This window comes from Cervus elaphus, chromosome 1 (assembly GCF_910594005.1).
Source record: "Cervus elaphus chromosome 1, mCerEla1.1, whole genome shotgun sequence".
Lineage (NCBI taxonomy): Eukaryota > Metazoa > Chordata > Mammalia > Artiodactyla > Cervidae > Cervus > Cervus elaphus.
This window is the reverse complement of record NC_057815.1, coordinates 90717359-90744647: the sequence shown is the minus strand read 5'-3', so window position 1 is coordinate 90744647 and position 27289 is coordinate 90717359. Positions and strand designations below refer to the sequence as shown.

At 36.9% G+C, this 27289-nt stretch overlaps 1 protein-coding gene and 1 pseudogene across 1 annotated transcript; both read left to right on the top strand.

Annotated features, from left to right (window-relative positions):
* The first annotated feature begins 10977 nt into the window (after positions 1-10977).
* Positions 10978-13432, top strand: LOC122702637 (annotated as a pseudogene).
* Positions 13433-26358: 12926 nt separating this feature from the next.
* LOC122708187 (olfactory receptor 4C46-like) lies at positions 26359-27289 on the top strand. Its single transcript, XM_043924400.1, has one exon. It carries the CDS (start codon positions 26360-26362, stop codon positions 27287-27289), a length of 930 nt encoding a protein of 309 aa, XP_043780335.1. The 5' UTR covers position 26359.

Below are 27289 nucleotides of genomic sequence, written 5' to 3'. Positions count from 1 at the left end.
GCTAATAAAAAACTCTGGCAAGGAACACTTTACCTTTAAAAAAGAAAGAAAGAAAAAGGGAATATAAAAGAATGAATTACTACAAAATACTACCTTTTAACAGTACTCTGACAATATCACAAATGATTCCTTCTTTTCCCCAAACTGTCTAGTAACCCATGCACCAAAATTTCTCTTAATTGACTCTCTTAGATTTTTTTTACATTTTTTAATAGTATTCAAAATTCTGGAGCTTGCATTACTAATTTTAATTGGAAAATAAATATAACTTACATGTTATTTTTTTTTTCCCTTGGAGGCCTTAGGTTGAAACAATGAATTTTTTTAATTAAATGGTATATGTATGGGAAAAGAAACATAGGAAGTTGTGTAGTGGCACATTGTGGGACCCCAAAATATATGATCTGAATATATTAATATTTGAGGAGGTTGCTTTAATGTGTTCATAAAGTTGTTGCTATCAGCTCACTAAATGAACGTAGAATGAGGGCCTCATTGACTCTAATAGCTTTAGAGGATCAGGGCAGGGGTAAGTCTGCCTGAGCTGCCCCATGGACCACTTTTAGTCATCCTAGATACTGTCTTCAGTCTACCATCTAAAAATTATTGATCACTAGTTTTAACATATGTCATTAATACTAACAGGTAATAAGCCTAGTCTCAGTCATCAACCAGATCACTTTAATGCAAAGTCTATTTCAATTTGCTTGATGAGGAATACATGTATTAGTCAAGTCAATAAGGTAATACATATAGTAATATATATATAGTTAAGGTAATACATATAGTAATATATATATAGTTAAGGTAATATATATAACTAAGTGGGCTTCCCAGATGGCACTAGTGGTAAAGAACCTGCATGCCAATGCAGAAGACGTAAAAGACATCAAGACCCAGGTTTGATCCCTGGGTTGGGAAGATCCCCTGGAGAAGGGCATGGCAACCCACTCCAGAATGCTTGTCTGGAGAATCCCATGGACATAAGAGCCTGGTGGGCAACAGTCCATAGGGTCACAAAGAGCCGGACATGCCTGAAGTAACTTAACAACATGCATACAACTAAGTATTGTCATTATTAATCTTTGCATTTTACAATAACTAAGATTTCATTATTCTCTTTATATTTATCTATTTTTAAAGCAAAAAGGCAATGAAGGGTAAAATGAATTGTCTATGTTACAAGTGGGCAATGTACATAATGAGGTAACTCTTCCAATGAAGTTACTCAGTCTTGTCCGACTCTTTGTGATCCCATGGACTGTAGCCTACCCGGTTCCTCTGTCCATGGAATTTTCCTGGCAAGAGTACTGGAGTGGGTTGTCATTCCCTTCTCCATGGGATCTTCCACACCCAGGGATCAAACCCAGGACTCCCGCATCACAGATGCTTTACCATGTGAGCCACCAGGGAAGCCCCAGATTCTCTGCACCAGGGAACTCTTCCAGATGATCCCACAAAGTCTTCATTGAGAAGATAGCTTTAGAGTTCCAAGCCCCAGGGTAGTGGGCTCTCTTCTGGATAGCCCAGGGCATCAGAGAATCCTTCCAGGGACAAGAACACTTGAGAAGAAATTCTGTGTGCACTTCTAATTGCCAACTCTTCTCTAGAGAAGATGACAGCTGGGAGAACCAAGAACCAACTGGTATATTTTTATGCTTTCCCAATGGTCTGCACCAAAGGTTGGATTTCATGATCAAAATCAGACAGAAAATCCTGAACTTAACTCATTCGTTCTCATTATTTCACTTATTACCTCAGCTTCTTGCAAACTTTGAAGCAGTTAGTTTTAAAACAGTTCTCTTTTACAATTTATATCAGCTCCTTTTATCCCACACAACACAATAACCAACTCACAAACAAAACAACCTGGCCTATGTCAAACTCAGTGCACATTTTTGATGTCCTCTGTTAATTGACAGACCCAAACACAGGATAATTTTCAGGGTTTTTTTTTTTTTTTTTTTGTCTTAGTCCAGAGACCAATTCTGTTCCTATTTTCACTCGTATTCTCTAATACTCATAATTTTGGAAAAATGAGAAATGGACAAAAGTTATGGACAGCAAAATAATCTTGACCTTCAATAAAATGGCACCCAGACTGCAATTGAGAGGTAAGAACTTCAGCAGACAAACTACTTCTTAAGCAGGGAAATCTTTGTTACTTGCTTAAATTCAATATACTCAAACATTGGTTAATACACTTTAACTATAAGTCTGCTTTTTCTTAATCTTTATAGAATGCAGAAATTTATTTTTTACACCATGGCATTCCTATAATAACTGTTAGTTTTGCTGAGTTTCACAATGTACTAGGCATTATGCTATACTTTACATCTACGTGGTCTTCAAAATGATCCTTGTGAGGTTGGTGTACTGTTGTCTGTATTGTAAAAAAGAAACTGTGGTTACAGAAGATGAATGACTTGCCCAAAGTAATGATGATGGATAACCTAACAGAGAAGACTGCATTCAAATCCAGAATGCCTGTCTCTAGCTCTTCACTACTGAGTGCCTCTCCAGGAGGAATCCAGCTTACTTCTGGGAATCAGCAATGCCAGAGTTTAGACATGGCCACTGGTGACCACAGGAAATCCATGGTCATTCTTTCGCTAACCTATGAAATACAGTGAAAGATGTTAATGGGATCCAGGGTCGATTGGACAAGACCTAAAATTTTGTGTACAAAAAATCTCCCAGTACTTTGCATTTTATCATATCATCAATTCAGTTCATTTCAGTTGCTCAGTCATGTCTGACTCTTTAAGACCCCATGGACTGCATGCAGTGCGCCAGGCCTCCCTGTCTATCACCAACTCTGCAGCTTGCTCAAATTCATGTCCATCGAGTCGGTGATTCCATCCAACTATCTAATCCACTGTTGTCCCCTTCTCCTCCTGTCTTCAATCTTTCCCAGCATCAGCATCTTTTCAAATGAGTCAGTTCTTTGCATCAGGTGGTCAAAGTGTTGGAGTTTCAGCTTCAGCATCAAATCATCAAATGAATATTCAGGACTTATTTCCTTTAGGATGGACTGGTTTGATCTCCTTGCTGTCCAAGGCACTCTCAAGAGTCTTCTCCAACACCACAGTTCAAAAGAGTCAATTCTTCTGCACTCAGCTTTCTTTATTTTCCAACTCTCTCTTTTTTTTTTTCTTTTTTTTTTTTTTACTTCATGCATATTATTTTTTTTTTTCAGTCAATAAATAAAATTTAACTGGATCACAGCCATGCTTCTTCAGTTACATATTGTCTCTGGCTGGTTTGTTTGTTTTTTTTTTTTAATTGGAGGCTGATTACTTTACAATATTGTGGTGGTTTTTGCCATACATTCACATGAATCAGCCATGGGTGTACATGTGTTCCCCATCCTGACCCTCCCTCCCCATCCCATCCCTCAGGGTCATCCCAGTGCACCAGCCCTGAGCACCCTGTCTCATGCATCGAACTTGGACTGACGATCCATTTCACATATGATAATATACATGTTTCGATGCTATTGTCTCAAATCATCCCACCCTCGCCTTCTCCCAGAGTCAAAAGTCTGTTCTTTACATCTGTGTCTCTTTTGCTATCTCGCATATAGGGCCATCATTACCATCTTTCTAAATTCCACATATATGTGTTAATATACTGTATTGTGTTTTTCTTTCTGACTTACTTCACTCTGTATAATACGCTCCAGTTTCATCCACCTCATTAGAGCTGATTCAAATGTATTCTTTTTAATAGCTGAGTAATATTCCATTGTGTATATGTACCACAGCTTTCTTATCCATTCATCTGCTAATGGACATCTAGGTTGCTTCCATGTCCTGGCTATTGTAAACAGTGCTGTGATATGTTCCAACTCTCACATCCATACATGACTACTGGAAAAACCATAGCTTGACTAGATGGACATTTGTTTGCAAAGTAGTGTCTCTACTTTTTAATATGCTGTCTAGGTTGGTCATTGTTTTTCTTCCAAGGAGCAAGCATCTTTTAATTTCATGGCTATAGTCACCATCTTCAGTGATTTGGAGCCCAAGAAAATAAAATCTGTCACTGTTTCCATTGGTTCCCCATCTATTTGTAATGACGTGATGGGACCAAATGTCCTGATCCTCTTTAAAGATGAGGAAACTGAGACCCAGAGAGAAACACAGCTAACTGATTAGTAGAACACAAGAATCCAAGTCTTCTAAAGCCCAAAACAGTACCTTTTTTCCCATAGCACCACATCTTACTCTGTTCAGACACCTTAAGGTGAGTGTATACAAGGAAAAAAAATCACCACAAGGTGACAACAAGAATTAGCTTTCATTTCTCATATTTAGCAATACCTGTTTTGACTCTATAAGAAAAAGATGTAAGTCTAAGGTCATGTGTGTGTGTGTGTTCAGCCATGTCCAAGTCTTTGTGACCCCATGGACTGCAGTCCACCAGGCTCCTCTGTCCATTGAATTTTCCAGGCAAGAACACTGGAGTGGGCTGCCATTTCCTACTTCAAAGGATCTCCCCAACCCAGGGATCAAACCTGCATCTCTTGCATCTCTTTCTTTGGCAAGTGGATTCTTTACCACTCAGCCACCAGGGAAGTCCAGTTCAGAGGAACAGAAATTCAATCATGCTACTGGGACCACATCCACTGAAGCAAAAATAAGATCTAACAAGATCCACCAAGTTTGAATAGAATTAGAATAAAATAGCCTTTGAGCTTGGAGTTTAATAAAGACTCCCAATCACAGCAAAGGGTACATTTTTAATGACATATTTTAATTCATTTTCTCTTTGGATCTCGGTTTTTGAACTAAGCTTTTTCTTCAATAACAGAATCCAAATGCTGTCCTTCTCTCTCCCATGGATTCTCCATGGGAATCCATAAATCATAAACCTATCCCTTATTAATTACAGTTAAACCCATAAACAGTAAGAATAATAAATATTTCTGTAAAATATCCTAAAACATCTAAAACCATCAATATCAGGAAGGAAAACTTTAATGATTTTAACTCTAAACACCTTAGAATAAAATGGAAATGTAAAAACCAGATTAAAAATCAACAGTGCTAGTTAACTTACTATGGTGGCCTCTGTCCTTAAGAAGAATGATCAGTGTATTCAGGAATAAGAAACAATCATTATTTGTAGCTGCTCAAGCATCATGTCATGTAATGGATGTTTCTCAAATCTTCCCACTGACTGGACAATTCTACAGGAAGCAGAGAATGTCAAGACGGCACAGATTTATTCAAACGGATTCAGCACACATTTGCAAAGCTCCAGTGCCTTGGAAATTCACATCAAAGGAAAATAAAATGCTATGATAAATTTGAAACCCAAACTTTCTAGGTGCTAAGGAGAATCTTTGGCTCTTTAGCACTTAGATTCATCATTCCACAACAAGAAATACAAATATTTCATTACTTAATAAACTCCTCTTATTCTGCTCTTAAAATAAGAAAATAGCCTCTTCTTGAATCTTAGTATTTAAAGATGATACTGAGAATGTTAAAGGACTGATTTTTCTATTAATATCTAAGGCTTTGTCCCCCTAGGAATTATCTCATTTTTTTTTTCTAACACTTGCCTTAGAAACAGATATTGGGGAGAATTTGTCCACAAACAATACATCTTCACCTGATTGGTTCTTTTCTGTGAACTTTTAACTAATGTAGTAACAGTTTTCATTCCTGGTTGGAAATTTGGGTGAGAAAGCAACTCTCATATAAGCCATTGGGTATCATGAACCGAGACATAAAAGATAGTTAACACTATGTGAACAACTCCATGGGTTTTCATTGAGGTTGCATACCTCTGAAAACATTTCCTCACTAACTAAGGTCACCAGAAGTGGGTAAGATTCTGAGTCAACGTCTCACTTGTACTATAAACACATCAAGACTAGTGCTATCTATAGGATCCTTGTGACTTGATATATTTTCTATCAGTGTGATATCTAGAGTTGGAGAACAAATGGAGGTTAAAATTCTACCAACACTTCTGGTGTAGAAATATAGAAAGATATCATCTTATGCCTTCTTGCTGACTATTTTAGACTTTTGGGAATTCTATTGGTCATTCAATAAAAGAAATCTACCTAGGCAAACAGATTTTTTCAAATTTTGCTCACATGTATTATCTTCAGGACAGTGCAACACATATTTTTAGCAAATACTCTGAAGCCTAGAGGAGAGGGTTTAAGTCACATGTTATACAACTTGATACAGCTGTTATATTTAAATGTATGGCTATGCAGTGGATGGAGAACTGGGTAAAATAGTAATAATAGTATAATCATGTCAAGAAATTTTTCTGGACACAGCACTATGAAACTAGAAATCAACTATAGGGGGAAAAAAACTGACACTAAACAACCAATGAACCACTGAAAGAAGAAATTTTAAAATGCTTGAAGACAAATTAAGACAAAAATGAAATGACCTAGAATCTATGCATGCATGCTAAGTCACTTCAGTCATGTCTGACTCTATGTGACCCTATGGACCATAGCCTACCATCCTCTGCTCATGGAGATTCTCCAGGCAAGAAGACTGGAGCAGGGTGCCACGCCCTCCTCCAGGTATCTACAGGATATAGCAGAAGCAGTTCTAAGAAGGAAGTTTAGAGCAATAGAAGCCTACAGCAGGAAAGAGGAGAAATCTCAAAGAACAATCTAACTATTCACCTAAAAGAAATAGAAAAAGAAAATAGACAAATCCCGAAGTTAATAGAAGGAAAGAAATCATAAAGATCAGAGTAGAAATATATGGAAAAAGAGACTAAAATTTTTTTTTTAAAAAATGAAACTAAGACCTGATTTTTTTAAAAAAATAAGCAAAATTGACAAAACTTTAGCTAGACTCATCAAGGCCCAAATCAATAAAAACAAAAAAATTTTAAATAAGAAGTTACAAATAACCTCACAGAAAGCAAAAAAGATCATCAGTGATTACTACGAACAATTATACACCAATAAAATAAACAACTTAGAAGAAATGGATAAATTTCTAGACATGCACAATCCTATAAGACTGAACCAGTAAAAACAGGAAATATGATCATATAAATTAAAAGTAATTAAATTAAATCCATAATTTAGAAAAAAATAAAGCTACTGTGGCAGATGGTAAAGAATCTGCCTGCAGTAGAGGCAGTTTGATTACCAAGTTGGGAAGATCCCCTGGAGGAGAAAATGGCAACCCACTCCAGTATTCTTGCCTGGAGAATTCCATGGACAGAGGAGCCTGGAAGTCTACAGTTCACAGGGTCACAAAGAGTTAGACATGACTGAGCAACTAACACACAGTTTAAATTTGGGGGGGGAAAAGTCCAGGACCAGATTTCTTCACAGGTAAGTTCTACCAAACATTTAGTGAATAGTTAACACCTGTCTTTCTGAAACTATTTCAAAAAATTTACAGAGAAAGGGATGGTTCTGAACTCATGCTGTGAGGCCTGCATCACCCCAAACCAGACAAAGAGATCACAAAAGAAGGGAAAATTATAGTCCAATATCCCGATGAACCTAGTTGGAAAATTCTTCAACAAAATATTAGCAACTAAATTCAATATAAGTTGAAAGGATAATACATCATGATCAAATATTATTGATCCCAGAGATATAAGGATAGTTCAGTATCAATAAAGCAATCAATGTGATATACCATGCTAACAAATTGAGGAATAAAAATTATTTAATCATCTTAGTATAGGCGAAAAAAGCTTTTGACAAAACTCTTCACCCATTTGTGACAAAAACTCTTCAGAAAGTAGGCAGAGAGAAAACATATCTCAATGTAATAAAGGCCATTCATGATAATCTCACAGTTAACATTATACTCAGTGTATAATGTTATATACTATGTATACTCAGAAAGTATTTCCTCTAAGATAAGGAAAAGAGACAAGGATGTTCATTCTTGCCACAGTTATTATTTGTTGGAAGTTCTAGCCATAGAAATCAGAGAAAAGAAATAAAGAAATCCAAATTAGAAAGGAAGAAGTAAAACTGTCACTGAAGCTGAAAATACAAAATATATAGAAAATCTTTGAAAAGCTACTAGAGCTCATCATTGAATTTGTAAAGTTTCAGAATACAAAATTAATATACAGAAATCTGTTGCGTTTCTTCAACACACTAGCAACAAACCATCAGAAATAGAAATTAAGAGAGCAATCCAATTTACAATCACATGATAAAGAGTATAATACCGAGGAATAAATCTAATTAAGGAGGTAAAGATCTGGACTTGATAAGCTATAATAAATTGATGAAAAAAATTGAAGACTATACAAACACTTGGAAATATATATCATGTTCATGAATTGGAAGAATTAATATTATTAAAATCACAATATTATTCAAGGCAATCTACAGTTTCAATGAAATCTCTGCCAAAATACCAATGCTATTTTTAACAGAACTAGAACAAAAAGTTCTAAAATTTATATGAAAATATAAATACCCTGAATAGCCAGAGCAGTCTTGAGCAAGAGCAAAGTGGAAGTAGCACACTCCTGATTTCAAACTTTACTACAAAGCTATAGTAATCAAGCAGTATGATACAAACATAAAAACAGATACAATGATGTTAGAAGATACAAACTACTATATATAAAATAGATGAAAACAAGGTCCTACTGTATTGCTCAGGGAAATATATTTAATATCCTGTAATAAATCATAATGGAAAATAATATGATATAACTGAATCACTTTGCTTACATCAGAAATTAACAGGATGTCATAAATCAACTATACATCAACTTTAAAACAGGAAAATGGTGTGTGTGTGTGTGAATTAGTCACTCAGTTGTATCTGACTCTTTGCGACCCCATGAACTATAGCCCACTGGGCTTCTCTGTCCATGGAATTCTCCAGGCAAGAATACTGGAGTGGGTAGCCATTCCCTTCTCCAGGGCATCTTCCCAACCTAGGAATCACACCCAGGTCTCCTGCATTGGCAGGCAGATCCTTTTACCATCTGAGTTAATATACAGTGAGGAGAACAAATATTTCTGTAAAATATCCTAAACCATATAAAAAGTAACCTCCCATAAATTGTCAGAAAATAAAGCTTTAATGATTTTAATTGCAAACCCTTGAAGAACATGGAAATGTGAAAATTGGTTTATAAATCAGCATTTCTAGTTCACCTCCTGTAGTTGCCTACATAGTTAAGGAGAATGCCCAAGGTATTCAGGAATAAGAAATAACCAACGCATGCAACGTCACAGCATGTATATTTCTCAAGTTCCCACTGATTGGACAGTTCAACAGGATGCAGAGAATGTCAAGATGACACAAATTTATTCAAATAGATTCAGTAAGCATTTCAAAACTCCAATGCCTTGGAAAGTCAAGTCAAAGGAAAAGGAAATACTATGTTGAATTTGAAGCCCAAAGTCTTATGAACTAAGAGAAATCTTCTGATATTGAGCTCCTAGTCTATGGCTACAGAACAAGAAACACAAATATTTCTGATAATTAATAAGCTCCTCTTATTCTGTTCTTAAAATGAAAAAACAGCTTCTTCCTCAGCCTTAATATTTAGAGAGGATTATGAGAATATCAAAGGATAAATCTTTCCATCTAAGGTTTTATCCTCCCAGGAATTAATTATCTTAATTAACTATTTTTTAAAAAATTTATCCTATAAGCAAATACTTGGAAGAAGCCATTCGTGAATAACACATCTTCACCCGATTGGTTCTTTCTCTTGCACTTTAAGATATTAGCAGACTACATTCCTAATAAGAAAATAGGAACTCTTCCATGACTTGATTCAATGGTGAAACTACATCACAGGTCCACACACTGGAATTATGCCACCTTACTATTCATATGATATTCAGTTTTCTTAACAATCCAGGTTCATGTAAAGAGGACTCCCACATGCTAAGTTTCCAAGTATAGAGAACTTAATTGCCCATTCAAGAATGGATGATTCGAAAACATGTTTCTCCAGAATATCTGCTCCAGGACAAAGTCTTTCCATTAAACAGGGATGATTAACTCCTGGGAGAGAAACAGCAGCTGCAAGACAAGGTCCCTGGACTCCGTGGAAACCTCTTTAAATAGTAATAAAGGACAAGGTGGAAATGGTCGGTCTTGTAATTCACTTCTCCAAAGTAAGATTCATCATGAGCAGAGCGAACCATTTGAATATACTTCCTCCTCACTCTCTGCCTCTTGCCCTGTGGAATCAGAGACCTTTATTTAAGATAATTTCTCTTTTGTGCTGCAAGTGAACCCATTCTAAATTCAAACAAGAATAGAGGTTACAAACAGGTTTTCTGTGAAGAATTTTTGAGACTTTATACTAGGTGGAAAGATTTAGATTTCTAAGGCTTTCTTTATTAACAGGTTTTCTGAGATGTAATCAATTTACCCAAAACAAGTGCACATGTTCAATGTAAAAATTTTGTTAGCAACTCTTCATTTGACAGCTAGCTATATGATTAAGCTCTTACCAAGTGTGACATTTTTCATACTGAAAGTTACTTAAAATAAGAATTGGTCATTTTGAATATGAGATTGTTTTTTGAATATGAGAAGTTTCTCCCCAAACATCACTAAGATCATTTAACAGAGCTAAGGTAAGTTTAACAATAGTGATGATGCTTATTATAGATTGTCACTTTCCATATATAGTGCTCATATTTTCAACACTTTTCAGATAAAATATTAATAATAAAATATCCCACCTTCATTCTAATTTTCCAAAAAATAATATCATCCACTTAACTTGAAAGTTGACAATTTTGAGGCTTAAGGAATTTAAGCAAACTGTAAGAGCTCACTTCTCTGATACCAAGAACAATGCTTTGCCATAGACACCTCCTTTAGTAATAAAACTATCAACGACAATTAAAGAAAAATTTAAATATACTTCACATACACAAAATGGGAAATTACAAGCATTAATGACATAAATCATCAGTCTTTCCATCAAGCACAAATATGAGGACTCTATCTGAGAAAAACCGTTATGGATAAAATGGGTCTCTCTTGCTTCTTTGAGAGTAAAATTGGTGATGATGATTCTGGAGCTTATTGCATGATTAAATGGTTCTCTGTATTGCTGCTCCAACTGTTAATTCTTCCTATCCCATAGTGTATACAGTCACAAAAACAATTGGAAGTTCTTTTGTGTAGTACATATTTCCTCTATCAATTATCGTGATGATCTATTAAATGGATATTATTATTATAATTTTATAACTGAGAAAAAAAAAGGATATAAGATGCCAAACAAGGACATAAGTTGCCAGAAAATTTGGAAAACTCAGCAGTGGCCACAGGACTGGAAAATGTCAGATTTCATTCCAATCCCAACAAAAGGCAATGCCAAAGAATGTTCAAGCTACCACACAATTGCACTCATCTCACATGCTAGCAAAGTAATGCTCAAAATTCTCCAAACTAGGCTTCAACAGTATGTGAACTGAGAACTTCCAGATGTTCAAGCTGGATTTAGAAAAGGCAGAAAAAACAGAGATCAAATTGCCAACAACCGCTGGATCATTGAAAAAGCAAGAGAGTTCCAGAAGAACATCTATTTGTGCTTCTTTGACTATGCTAAAACCTTTGACTTTGTGAATCACAACAAACTGGAAAATTCTTCAAGTGATAGGAATACCAGAGCACCTCACCTGCATCCTGAGAAATCTGTATGCAGGTCATGAAGCAACAGTTACAACTGGACATAGAACAAGGGGCTGGTTCCAAATTGGGAAAGGAGAATGTCAAGGTTATATATTGTCACCCTGCTTATTTAACTTATATGCAGAATATATCACATCATGCAAAATACTGGACTGGATGAAGCACAAGCTGGAATCAAGATTGCCAGAAGAAATATCAATAACCTCAGATATGCAGATGACACCACCCTTACGGCAGAAAGTGAAGAGGAACTAAAGAGCCTCTTGATGAAAGTGAAAGAGGACAGTGAAAAAGCTGGCTTAAGACTCAACATTCAAAAAATGAAAATCATGGCATCTGGTCCCATCATTTCATTACAAATAGATGTGGAACCAATGGGAACAGTGACAGACTTTATTTTGGGGGGCTCAATCACTGCAGATGTTGACTGCAGCCATGAAATTAAAAGACACTTACTCCTTGGAAGAAAATTTATGACCAAACTAGACAGCATATTAAAAAGCAGAGACATTACTTTGCAAACAAATGTCCATCTACTCAAGGCTATGGTTTTTCCAGTAGTCATGTATGGATGTGAGAGTTGGACTATAAAGAAAGCTGAACACAGAAGAATTGATGCTTTGAACTGTGGTGCTGGAGAAGACTTTTGAGAGTCTCTTGAGCTGCAAGGAGATCCAACCAGTCACACTAAAGGAAATCAGTCCTGAATATTCATTGAAAGGACTGATTTTGAAGCCTAAACTCCCAATACTTTGGTCATCTGATGTGAAGAACTGACCTGTTTGAAAAGACCCTGATGCTGGGAAAGATTGAAGGCGGGAGGAGAAGGGGACGACAGAGGATGATATGGTTGGATGGCATCACCGACTCAATGGACATGAGTTTGAATAAACTCCAGGAGTTGGTGAAGGACAGGGAGGCCTAGTGTGCTGCAATCCATGGGGTCGCAAAGAGTTGGACATGGCTGAGCAACTGAACTGAGCTGAACTGAACTTAGAACTATGATAGCTAATGGGCTCATGATATCCATCAAGGCAAGCCCATCCTGGGGTCCCCTATGTGCTCTTTCCTGGCCCATCTCTCCTTTGCTGATGCCTGCTACTCTTCTGTAGGTACCCCCCAAATTGATTGTAGACTCACTGTATGAAAAGAAGATTATCCTATTCAATGGGTGTATGACTCAAATCTTTGGGGAACATTTCTTTGGAGATGCTGAGATAATCCTGCTCATTGTGATGGCTTCTGACTGCTATGTGGCCATCTGCAAGCCCTTGCACTATACAACCAACATGAACAGGTGAGTGTGTGGCTGCTAGTAGGAGTGGCTTGGGCGGGAGGCTTTCTTCATGGATTCATACAGATCCTTTTCATCTTCCAATTACCCTTCTGTGGCCCTAATGTCATAGATCACTTTATGTGTGACCTGAACCCTTTGCTCAGTCTTGTCTGCCCTGATACCCACACTTTAGGACTCTGCTGCTGACAACAGTGGTTTAGTCTGTCTGTCAAACTTCCTTCTTTTGCTAGTCTCCTGTTTGGCCATCCTTTGGTCTCTAAGAAGCTTCAGTTTCGCTGCAAGATGCATAGCCCTCTTCACCTGTGTCTCCCACATCACAGTGGTTGTCTTATTCTTTGCACCTTGCACATTTGTGTACATGAGACCTGCCGCTACGTTACCTATTGATAAAGCAGTTGCTGTATTATATACTATCATAGCACCCATGTTAAATCCCTTAATCTATACCTTGAGAAATGCCATTAGGAAATTTATGCAGTAGGAAAGTTATTCCAGCTGACAAATGAATACACCTGGAACCCAATATTGATTCAATTGACATAAATGTCAAAAGGACACTTTGGATGAGCTAAGCAAGTACCAATTAAGGGGTAAAAAAATAAACTGTTAAAAATTGTAGATTCTACATTGAGGGGAGGAGAAAAGCTGCAAGAAAAGAGGAAAAAGTTAACCCAACATCACTCTTTCCATAGTTAGAAAATTCTACCCAGATTGGGGTTTAATTTTAGTAGCATCAACCACAAATATGGGTTCACAGACTTTCCTTCTAATAAAAGGCAGAAATGGTAAATATTAATTGATTGGTATTAAGCAGTAATCTCTGTAACAATCTAAAGAGATAGGCATTGCTGCTATCCCAAGGGAAGAAATTGACAGAAAGAGGAAGGTATCAAAACAGATACATTAATAAGTCAGTAATCATACACACCAAGGAAACCAGAATTGAAAGAGACACAGGTACCCCAAAGTTCATTGTAGCACTGTCTCCAATAGCTAGGAAACGGAAGCAACCTAGATGTCCATCGGCAGATGAATGGATAAGGAAGTTGTGGTACATATACACAATGGAATATTACTCAGCTATAGAAAAGAACACATTTGAATCAGTTCCAATGAGGAGGGTGAAACTTCCCTTCTTCTACAAAGGGAAGTATGTCAGAAAGAGAAACACCAATACAGTATATTAGTGCATGTATATATGTGTGTGTGTGTGTGTGTGTGTGTGTGTGTGTGTGTGTTGAAATATAGAATGATGGTAACAACGACCCTATATGCAAGACAGCAGAAGAGACACAGATGTAAAGAACAGACTTCTGGACTATGTGGGAGAAGGCAAAGGTGGAACGATTTGAGAGAATAGCATTGAAACATGCATATTACCGTATGTAAAATAGATGACCAGTGCAAGTTCGATGCATGAAGCAGGGCACCCAAAGCCAGTGCTCTGGAACAACCCAGAGGGGTGGGGTGGGGAGGGAGGTGAGAGGGGGTTCAGCATGGGGGGACATATGTGCATCCATGGCTGATTCATGTTGATGTAGCAAAAAACACCACAATATTGTACAGTAATTAGCCTTCAATGAAAATAATTAATTCTTTAAAAAAATCAATAATCAGAATTTGACTGATTTCTCAGACCATAACCTTAACTGCAAAGCAATGATCATAAAAAGGTATGCTAATTGCTAGCTAGTATTTACTGAGCCAGGAGCTGTGATTGACAGATTGTACGTAGTAGTTCATTAACTAAATTCAGTAAATTTTTGTTAACACTCTGATCGTTTTGATATGTCATAGTTGATAGTAACATGTTCCCTATAACATGAGTGTAACCATTTTAAAGCTCCAAAACTAATGGGCCATTGAACTTCTGAAGCAACGTAATAAAGATTGCATCATATTCCTAATTTCCTTGTGGACTTCTGAATATTTAGTATTGCTCATGCTCTCATCTTATGCTAAAAAATATCAGAGAAGGTGGTGACTCAAATAAAAAAAATCTTAATATCAGACAGGTTCAATAAATTTCTATTTATTAAATATTTGCAGTCATACCCCATAAATCACTTGCCTGCCATATAATATATTTTCTATAAGGTAGCACAATTTCTGGCCACAGTGAATACTGAATGAATAAATAAAAGCATAAAGTAAAGTAAAATGTCAATAAAATGCAGGGGAAAAAGTACTGAAGTCTAGAGAACTCTTTCCTATCTTATTGAAAATCTAAGAAAAATTCTAGTAAAAAATTTTAGGAAAATCGTGTGTTTTTATTTTTTTCTTTAACCTAAGAGGATGAGGAAAAAATCAGAACTAAGACTATCAGCATTTGAGCAAATAGTTTATCTTGATGTTCTCCACATCTCAGCAAGATTTAATTATCCTATACATAAAAGCTATTTACATTTCTCTGGTTGTCAGTTTAATTTTCAGTAACATTTTATTATTAAAACTGCTTTTCAGCTTTTACTCTTAACAGTGAACAACTGGAAATAACATGAATACACATTAACAGGTAAATAGGTAAATCAATTATAGCACATTCATACTATAGAATATTACTCCACATAAAAATGAACCAATTACAAACAATAACGTGGATCTCTTTAAAAAATGTTATACTGAATAATATGAAGTCAGATGCAAAAGATAATATACTGAATTATTACATTTATATAAAGCTCTAGAAAGGCAAAGCTAATCTGTAGGTGACAGAAAGTAAATCAGTGATTACTTGGTGCATCAGTGGGTTGAGAATGAACTACAAAGTTAATAGATATGTTCTTATACTGTGTAATCGGTGGTATAATGGATGTATTCACTTGTTAAAATTTGTCAAACTGTGTACTTAAAATGGGTGCATTGCATGTGAATTGCATATCAATAAAAACTATATAAAAAGAAAAAAATTAAATAAAAACTGCTTTTTAAAAATATCTCAGCTATACACAAAGCAATTTCAGGATATTCTCTGTTCATTCTTTCTGATTCATTAATCAGTAAATAATTTTGAACACAAAGTATCAGAAAACATTGATAGTTGAAGGTTCAGTGGTGAATAAAAACAGATAAGAGCCCTGTGTTCTCAGAGCTTAGGATTGACTGAAAAACTCTCAAAAAAGAACAGAAAATTACAACACCAGCTGATCCTCTTGCCTCAAGATAGAACCAGTTCAGTAGTCCCATGACTACAGGCTGAAACCAGACTCTAGTTTAGACCACACCCTTTCCTCCCCTACCATAGTCACTTCACTCAATCCCTTCTTATAAATCACTTCCATAAAATTTCCATTTTAGGATCTACATTTAGGAAACCCTGCCCATTGATAGCATGGGAGGTTAGAATTCAAGAATTATTTGCAAGTTATAAACAGCAAAGAAAAACTTGACAGCATTCTAGAAACAACTGGATTAATAAAATTGTGGGATGGCCTTTTGAAGACATTTTCATGCCCAGATAGGTGACAACACCTTAGAGAGCTACAGCTAGGGTTTCCAGAACACCAATATGCCCTCAATCAGCATCAAATGTACAGTCTGTTTATACCATAGCTGTGATTCATGGGTCTAGTAATCAGGTGGTGATAAATGGGAGTTCAAACTACCACATAACGGCACTCATCTCACATGCTAGCAAAGTAATGCTCAAAATTCTCCGAGCCAGGCTTCAACAGTACATGAACTGTGAACTTCCAAATGTTCCACCTGGATTTAGAAAAGGCAGAGGAACCAGAGATCAAATTGCCAACATCCGTTGGTTATCGAAAAAGCAAGAGAGTTCCAGAAAAACATCTACTTCTGCTTTATGGACTATGCCAAAGCCTTGGACTCTGTGGATCACCACAAACTGGAAAATTCTGAAAGAGATGGGGATACCAGACCGCCTGACCTGCCTCTTGAAAATCTGTATGCAGGTCAGGAAACAACAGTTAGAACTGGACAAGGAACAACACACTGGTTCCAAATAGGGAAAGGAGTATGTCAAGGCTGTATATCACCCTTGCTTATTTAACTTATATGCAGAGTACATCATGAGAAACTCTGGGCTGGATGAAGCACAAGCTGGAATCAAGAATGTCAGGAGAAATATCAATAACTTCAGATATGAAGATGACACCACCCTTATGGCAGAAAGCAAAGAACTAAATGAAAGTGAAAGAGGAGAGTGAAAAAGTTAGCTTAAAGCTCATCATTCAGAAAACTAAGATCATGGCATCCAGTCCCATCACTTCATGGCAAATAGATGGGGAAACAATGGGAACAGTGAGAGACTTTATTTTCTTGGACTCCAAAATCACTGCAGATGGTGATTGCAGCCATGAAATTAAAAGATGGTTGCTCCTTGGAAGCAAAGCTATGACAAACCTAGACAGCATATTAAAAATCAGAGACATTACTTTGCCAAAAAAGTCCATCTAGTCAAAGCTATGGTTTTTCCAGTAATCATGTATGGATGTGAGAGTTGGACCATAAAGAAAGCTGAGAGCTGAAGAATTGATGCTTTTGAACTGTGGTGTTGAGAGTCTCTAGGATTGCAAGGAGAGCAAACTAGTCAATCCTACAGGAAATCAATCCTGAATATTCATTGGAAGGACTGATGCTGGAGCTGAAACTCCAGTACTTTGGTCACCTGATGCAAAGAACTGACTCACTGGTAAAGATCCTGATGCTGGGAAAGAGTGGCGGCAGGAGGAGATGGCAGAGGATGAGATGGCTGGATGGCATCACTGGCTCGATGGACATGAGTTTGAGTAAACTCCGGGAGTTGGTGATGGACAGGGAGGCCTAGCATGCTGTAGTTCATGGGTCACAAAGAGTCAGATACGACTGAGCGGCTGAACTGAACTGAATCAGTAGATTGAGTAAAGCAGGTTATCCTCCTCTCTAATGTGGGTGGATCTCATCAAGTGCCTAAATAACACAAGAAGACTAATAAAGATCAAATTCTTTGTTTGTCTGACTTCCTTTGAGTTGAGACATTGAGATTTTTCCCTGCCTTCAGATTTGAACTAAACATTAGCTCTTCTTGAGTCTCACCCTGCCAGCATTCATATGGGAATTGTACCATCAGGTCTCCTGGGTCTCTAGCTTGCCAGTTGCCAGTCTTGCAATGTGTTAGACTTCGTAATCACATGAGCCATTTTCTTATACTAAATCATATATGTGTGTATGCATGTGCATGAGTGTATTCCACTGGTTCTGTTTCTCTGAAGACCACTGACTACCACAGGACCTTAAGAACACGGCAGAGTTTCTTTCTTTAAGGTAGAAAAGCAAATCCAGTTATCAAGATAGCAGTTGAGTAATGTTCCCTGCATGAGAAATCTTCCAAAGCCAATTCTTCCAAGCTTTCATTCAGAGCACCTATGCTCAGAGTGGAGCTGTATGTTCTGGTCTGTGGGACTCCTCTTGCTCTCCACTCACTTCACTAGAACCCCAGTGTAGCCACAGAGGGTGCTGGGGAGAAGCACTGCGTTTGTAATTTGCTCCCCAAGAAATCCTCACAGCCTTGCCTTCTCAGCTCCTTTCGTTCTCACAACATAGATGAGTTTTTCCCAAGTGCATTAACCAGCGCTGTTTATTTCCTCAAGGGAAAAGTGATTTATTTTAGTAGGCTTTCCCAAAATGGCAATTAAATGGTTCTACCTTTTTTCTACTATCCCTGTGATCAGAGAATGAGAAGGGTTAGAATTCATCTATGTGACATGGATAATCTTGAAGCTATAATCAGAACCTCAATTCTTTTTTTAACAGTGTTCATTGAACATCTAAAAGTACCAGGCCAATTTTACTTACCACTTGGGAACTCAATGTTATTGTGTCTGTGTGTGTAACCGTGTGTGTATGTGAGCTGATGAATTTTTTTCAATAAAGCCTGTCTCTGAAGTGGTATTAAGTAGAATTATTATGATCATTTCAAAAAGAGATTACTAGTTCAACATTATTTATCATAACATAACAATGTTGGGTTTAGGTTAAGAATTGCGGGGGATACATAGAAAACTATAAAACACTGATGAAAGAAATCAAAGAGGACACAAACAGATGGAGAAACATACCGTGTTCATGGATTGGAAGAATCAATATTGTCAAAATGGCTATTCTACCCAAAGCAATCTATAGATTCAATGCAATCCCTATCAAGCTACCAACGGTATTTTTCACAGAACTAGACCAAAGAATTTCACAATTTGTATGGAAATACAAAAAACCTTGAATAGCCAAAGTAATCTTGAGAAAGAAGAATGGAACTGGAGGAATCAACCTGCCTGACTTCAGACTATACTACAAAGCCACAGTCATCAAGACAGTGTGGTACTGGCACAAAGACAGAAATATAGACCAATGGAACAGAATAGAAAGCCCAGAGATAAATCCACGAACCTATGGACACCTTATCTTTGACAAAGGAGGCAAGGATATACAATGGAAAAAAGACAACCTCTTTAACAAGTGGTGCTGGGAAAACTGGTCAACCACTTGTAAAAGAATGAAACTAGAACACTTTCTAACACCATACACAAAAATAAACTCAAAATGGATTAAAGATCTAAATGTAAGACCAGAAACTATAAAACTCCTAGAGGAGAACATAGGCAAAACACTCTCTGACATAAATCACAGCAAGATCCTCTATGACCCACCTCCCAGAATATTGGAAATAAAAGCAAAACTAAACAAATGGGATCTAATGAAACTTAAAAGCTTTTGCACTACAAAGGAAACTATAAGTAAGGTGAAAAGACAGCCGTCAGATTGGGAGAAAATAATAGCAAATGAAGAAACAGACAAAGGATTAATCTCAAAAATATACAAGCAACTCCTGCAGCTCAATTCCAGAAAAATAAATGACCCAATCAAAAAATGGGCCAAAGAACTAAACAGACATTTCTCCAAAGAAGACATACAGATGGCTAACAAACACATGAAAAGATGCTCAACATCACTCATTATTAGAGAAATGCAAATCAAAGCCACAATGAGGTACCATTACACGCCAGTCAGGATGGCTGCTATCCAAAAGTCTACAAGCAATAAATGCTGGAGAGGGTGTGGAGAAAAGGGAACCCTCTTACACTGTTGGTGGGAATGCAAACTAGTACAGCCACTATGGAAAACAGTGTGGAGATTCCTTAAAAAACTGGAAATAGAACTGCCATATGACCCAGCAATCCCACTTCTGGGCATACACACTGAGGAAACTAGATCTGAAAGAGACACGTGCACCCCAATGTTCATCGCAGCACTGTTTATAATAGCCAGGACATGGAAGCAACCTAGATGCCCATCAGCAGATGAATGGATAAGGAAGCTATGGTACATATACACCATGGAATATTACTCAGCCATCAAAAAGAATTCATTTGAATCAGTCCTAATGAGATGGATGAAACTGGAGCCCATTATACAGAGTGAAGTAAGCCAGAAAGATAAAGAACATTACAGCATACTAACACATATATATGGAATTTAGAAAGATGGTAACGATAACCCTATATGCAAAACAGAAAAAGAGACACAGAAATACAGAACAGACTTTTGAACTCTGTGGGAGAAGGTGAGGGTGGGATGTTTCAAAAGAACAGCATGTATACTATCTATGGTGAAACAGATCACCAGCCCAGGTGGGATGCATGAGACAAGTGCTCAGGCCTGGTGCACTGGGAAGACCCAGAGGAATCGGGTGGAGAGGGAGGTGGGAGCGGGGTTCGGGATGGGGAATAAGTGTAAATCTATGGCTGATTCATATCAATGTATGACAAAACCCACTGAAATGTTGTGAAGTAATTAGCCTCCAACTAATAAAAAAATTAAAAAAAAAAAAAAAAGAATTGCGGGGGAAAGTATTTAAATAAGAATAACCTGAGACCTAACTTGGCCTTGCTCTTTATTAGCTGCTTGGTCTTGGACAGAATTCTTAACTTCTCCAAGCTTCTATTTCCTAATGTATAAAATAAGTATAAAAATGATAGCAGTAACCAGTTAGTAGATTTGCTGAGGATTAAATACCAACTGTCTGCACAAAGACTAAATACACTACGTGTTCAGTTTTAGCAAATATTATCATTGTTATTATAACCATTACCTGTTTCCTGAAGATGTGAAGCAACAGCAACTCATATACTGCTAATGGAAATGCAGCAACCACTTTGGAAGACAGTTTGCTGATTTCTGCCTTTATCATATCATCTACAATATAATATCCAAACTGTTTTTAAAAATGAAATGTGAGGATTAACTTTTGAAATATTCAACACCTGTTTATGAAGGCCAAAAAAACATTGTTGAGAGAAATTAAATGCACAAATCATTGAGATATATCATAGATTAGAAACTCATTATTTTTACCATACCAATGCTAAAAATTTCACGAAATTCCAATCAAAATTTCAACAGAATTTTTGGAGAAACTGACAAGATTATTGTAAAATATGTATAAAGATATAGAGATTTAAAAGAATCTAGTAAAACAAATCACTTGCAAAAAATGAATTGAAGTAATTACTTAATATAAAAACTTATATAAAGCTACAGAAATTAAGAGTGTGCTGCACTGGCACAAGAATAAACATGCAGACCTGTAAAATGCAAGAGAATGCACAGATACAGGACCAAATATATAAATTTTTACATAGATATCAAAGTAATTCAATAGGGAAAACAAGCACTTTTCAACAAACTATGTTGAACATAGTTTCAACAAACTATGTTGAATCATTTGGACACCTAGAAGGAATAAAATAAACCTCACCCTTACTTCACACCATACACAAAAATTAACACATAATGAATGAGAGGTCAATGCATCAAAGGTAATGAAAATAATAAAAATTCTAATGTGACCTTGGGGTAAACTAATGTCTCTTAGGTATGACACAATAAGCCTGAACCATAAGATAAATGAAAAGTTAAACTTAGTCAAAATTGTAAAATTTTGACTCATCAGATGATACCATTCTTAAAAGTGAAAATGCAACCCACAAATTTGGAGAAAATTTCACATGTATGTTATATATGTATGTGACTAAGGATCTGTGTCTACAGTATATAAAGAACAATTACAACTCAGCAATAAAAAAACCCAGAGCTCCTATTTTTAGCATTTACAAAGAACTTGAAAAGAATCTTCACAAAATAAGATATATTAATACAAAAAGCCAATAAAGAAGGGAATTAATGATTCCCTCCATTAATGATCATGGAGATAAAAATTAAAACTATACTAATTGATGTCTACATGTCCTCATATAAGGGCTAAAAGGAAAGCAACACTACCAAATAATGGGGATACAGAAACACTGTCTTATTTTCTTATTTATTTTTTGAAAACAAATGTATTATGTATTTATTAATAAATACATTTATTATTTATTATTACATTATTTTCTGAAAATAATGTCTTATTTTCTGAGAGATGGGAGGGACAGGGAAGGCTGGTGTGCTGCAGTCCATGGGGTCGCAAAGAGTCAGACACTTCCTGGCGGCTGGATAACAACAAATAGCTGCTTTCCTGTGTTGTGCTGTTTTTACAGCAAAGTGAACCAGACATACGTAGACATATACCCCTCTTTTCGGGTTTCTTCCCTATTGGGTCATCACAGAGCATGGAGTAGGGCCCCCCAAGCTGTATAGCGGGGTTTCATGCTAGTTATGTGGGGCTAGTGGTAAAGGACCTGCCTGCCAGTGCAGGAGGTGCCAAACACAGATGTGAGCCTTGGGCTGGGAAGGTCCCCTGGAGTAGGAAATGGCACCCCACACCATTATTCTTGCCTGGAAAACTCCATGGACAGAGGAGACTGGCAGGCCGCAGCCTATGATGTTGCAAAGAGTCGGATATAACGGGGTGCATGCACACACACGCACACACACCAGTAATGTCAATCCCAACCTCCCAGTTCATCCCACGCCCCTTTCCCTTGCTGGGTATTTTCTTCTTATGTTTCAGATATTTTGCCACATTTTTAACGCTGCCTAGTATTTCATAATGACCGCTCATGAATCTCAGAGGTAATTGTGATCTGAGTTTCTGACCCAGAAATAGATAAATGTCCACCATTAATTTTATGCCCTTGCTGATATACCTTTCAAGCATTCAATAGAGGTTTTCCAGAAAAGTTTTAATATTGATAGGAAAATAGAAGCTCTTTTTGTGATACAAGTCAGTGGGGAAACTACATCACATTTCCAGATACTGGAGATTTGCCACCTTGATATTCACATCACATTCAAGTTTCCTAACAGTCCAGATAGGGAAAGGGGATTCCCACATGCTTAGGTTCCAAGTGTAGGAAATAATTTCCCCATTCAAGAATGAGTAATTCTCAAACATGTCTCACCAGAAAACCTGCTTGTAAGACAAAGCCTTTTCCTCAAAAGAGATAATTAATTCCTGGGAGAGAAAACAGCAGCTATGAGACAAGGTCACTGAACCTTATGGAAACCTCTTTAAATACATGTAGCAAGGAGAAGGCAAAAATTATTTTTGTCTTAGAGGTATCCACCTCTCTAGGGCAAGCTTCGTCATGGATAGACTGCCATTTGACCTCTGCACTCTGCCTCGCCCTGAAGAACCAGAGTCCTTTATTTAAGGTCACTCCTCCATAGCATTTCAAGAGAACCCACTCTAAAGTCAAAACTAGAAAACATATTTAAACAGGATTTATGTGAAGAAATTTTGAAGTTTAAGGATAGATGTAAAGATTTAGTCTTATAAGACCACTTCCTTTTTTAACAATTTTATTGATGTATACTTGACATACAAAAAAAATTGAACATGTTCAATGTATACAATTGTTCATTTGATAGTGAATTACCTGAATAATATCTCCCTATGTATGACATCTCAGATGTTACATATATTTTATACTGAGAATTACTTATTACAGGAAGCAGTCAGTCTGGAAATAAGATTGTTTCTGAACACCCCAAAACATCATTAAGACCATCTCAGACAACTAAGGTAAGTTTTTAAACAGTGCTGCTGCTTATTAAAGATTGTTACTTACCATGTATTGTACTCATTATTTCTCAGCACTTTTCAGATACAGTAATAAAGTATTTCATCCTTATCCCAATTATTGAAGAGATGGTTTATAGTTATCCTTAACCTAACTTGATGGTTGAAAAATTTGAGACTCATAGAAATCAAGCAAATTGTAGGACCCAGCTCCCTAATACTAGGCACAAAACTTTTGGCATTAGATATCTCCTTTAATAAGGAATACTAATCATAAATGAGAACAAATTAGACTACCTTTTACACACATGAAAGACATTCATGAATATTAAACGACATAAATCATCAGCTGTTAGTTCCAGCACAAGCATAGAGAACCTCTCCAGGGATCAACTATTATGAATAATATGAGTTTGGGGGGATTCCTTGAGGGTAAAATTGGTAATGATTCTTCCTGAGATCACTGCATAGTTAAGTCATATCATTACTCAAGCTGTCAATACTTTCTATCTCCTAGTTGTACACACAATGATAAAATTAATAGAAGTGCTATGTATATTCCAAACACCATGATGAGCATGTCATATATGTCACCTCAAATAATTCTTATAACAGCCTGTGAGCTGGATATCATTCTCAGGTCACAGATAAAGAAACAGAATATAACGTGTTAAAATAATGTACTCAGGTTAGGAAAGGGAAGAGAGAAGGACCAGGAACTAATCTGATTTTTCTAATTCTCAAACAAAAACACTTAACCACTGAGATAATCACTTTAGATATTTTTCAGAAGAGTCTGTGAGCCCATATTTTTTTTTCCATTTATTTTTATTAGTTGGAGGCTAATTACTTTACAATATTGTAGTGGGTTTTGTCATACATTGACATGAATCAGCCATGGAGTTACATGTATTCCCCATCCCGATCCCCCCTCCCACCTCCCTCTCTACCCGATTCCTCTGGGTCTTCCCAGTGCACCAGGCCCGAGCACTTGTCTCATGCATCCAACACATTTCTCCAAAGAAGAGCCCATATTTTGTAAGGAGATAAACGAGGAAATATTTGGGGCTAAGAGAGAGGCCAAGATACAAGGGCTGTTCAATGAAAGCAGCACCACATTTTTCTTAACATTTGGGGGTTCCAGTATGTTATTATGTTGTGTGTGTGTGTGTGTGTGTGTGTGTGTGTGTGTGAACTGATTAAACTGCTCCATATAAACCTGCCTCTGAAATATTACAGTAGTATTAATGTGATTATAATTATTACAATCATCTCAGAAAAAAGATTACTAGTTCAACATTGTTTATTTTAACATAGTGAAACAGAGCATGGGTTAAGAATTTGGAGAGAGAAAAAAATTAACAAGTATAGTCTGATCTAACCTTGGTCCTCCCCTTTATTAACGCTTGGTCCTAAGCAGAATCCTTAACTTTTTATGCTTTTATTTCCTAATGTATAAAAATAGGTATAGAATGATAGCAGTAACCACCTTCAAGTTTGCACTAAGGCTTAAAATATCAAACGTTTGCAAAATCATTTAGCACACACCAAGTGTTCAATAGGTTTTAGTTAATATTATCCTTGTTATTACAACTACTAACACTAGTCTCTGAGATTGCATCCTCAGCTGCAAAGTGGATGATATTTTACCAACCACACAGGCCGTTATCACATGAAAAGGGATATGTACAAAACAATGGCTACTATATTGGGCATACAGCAATCAATTATTTTAAAGTATGCATTATTAGCTGTTGTAAAGTTACTGGACTTAGGAAGCATGCATTACGACTACTTCTAAGTACCTCTTGTATCCATTCCTTAGATTCCCATCACCAATGTTCTGTTGCTCCTTATGCAATAATGATCAGCAGTCTATTAATACAACTTGGGTTCTTGTGTCTGCCTTCCACCCCCTTACTTAATTGCAGGCCATTTCATCCAAGACAAGCAAAGATCTTTACTAGAATAACATCCAAGATTCTGCTTCATATTCCTGTTCACCAATTCACCCATAGTCTCAGTTTTCATGATTCCCCATTTCCAAAAGACTAAAATGAAAATTTTATAGCTTTTCACTTATAGACTTTACACCAAACTTCTACCTCCTTTTCAGGATTTATTGCTACTATGTACGTGATGTCCTGTGTCAAACTCTTAGTAATCTGGAATTAGAAAGTGTACACAGCAGGTCTCCTGCCTGTATGTTTACAAAAGTTATTCATTTCTATAATCTTAACAAAGACTTCACCTGGGAGGCAATGAGATTATTCATGAAGAACTCACAATCTTTTCAATGCAAGCACACACACACAAATCAAAAGAATTCAATACTTGATACAATTTTCTAAAATCATTATGTATTAGAATGAGAAGTTTCATAAACCCAAGGGTGCATTAATAAAATATGTTTTCTTTTCAGGTAATGCAATTACCCATCACAGGAAATACATGGAGAACAGGAACAATGTGACAGAGTTTGTTCTACTGGGGCTCACACCGAATCCAAAGATGCAGAAAGTCATATTTGCTGCTTTTTCGGTCATCTATATCATCACTGTGGTAGGAAATATGCTCATCGTGGTCACCGTTACTACCAGTTCATTACTGGAATCTCCCATGTACTTTTTCCTAGCTTCTCTCTCCTTTATTGATGCCTCTTATTCCTCCGTCAATACTCCCAAGTTGATCGTAGATTCACTCCATGAAAGTAAAACTATCCTATTCAATGGATGCATGACCCAAATCTTTGGGGAACATTTCTTTGGAGGAGCTGAGGGCATCCTTCTTACTGTGATGGCCTATGACCGTTTTGTGGCCATCTGCAAGCCCTTGCACTATACAACCATCATGAATCGGCAAGTGTGTGGACTTCTAGTGGGAGTGGTGTGGGTGGGAGGCTTTCTTCACGCTACCATACAGATCCTCTTCATCTTCCGCTTACCCTTCTGTGGCCCTAACGTCATAGACCACTTTATGTGTGACCTGAACCCTTTGCTCAGTCTTGCCTGCACTGATACCCACACTCTAGGGCTCTTTGTCGCTGCCAACAGTGGCTTCATCTGCCTGTTAAACTTCCTCCTTTTGATGGTCTCCTATGTGGTCATCTTGCGCTCCCTAAGGACCCATAGCTTAGAGGCAAGGCGCAAGGCTCTGTCCACCTGTGTCTCCCACATCACAGTGGTCATCTTATTCTTTGTGCCTTGTGTATTTGTGTACATGAGACCTGCCGCTACTTTAGCAATTGATAAAGCAGTTGCTTTATTCTACACTATCATCACTCCCATGTTAAATCCCTTAATCTATACTTTGAGAAATGCCCAGATGAAAAATGCCATTAGGAAATTGTGTAGTAGGAAAGAAATTTTGGGTGATAAATAA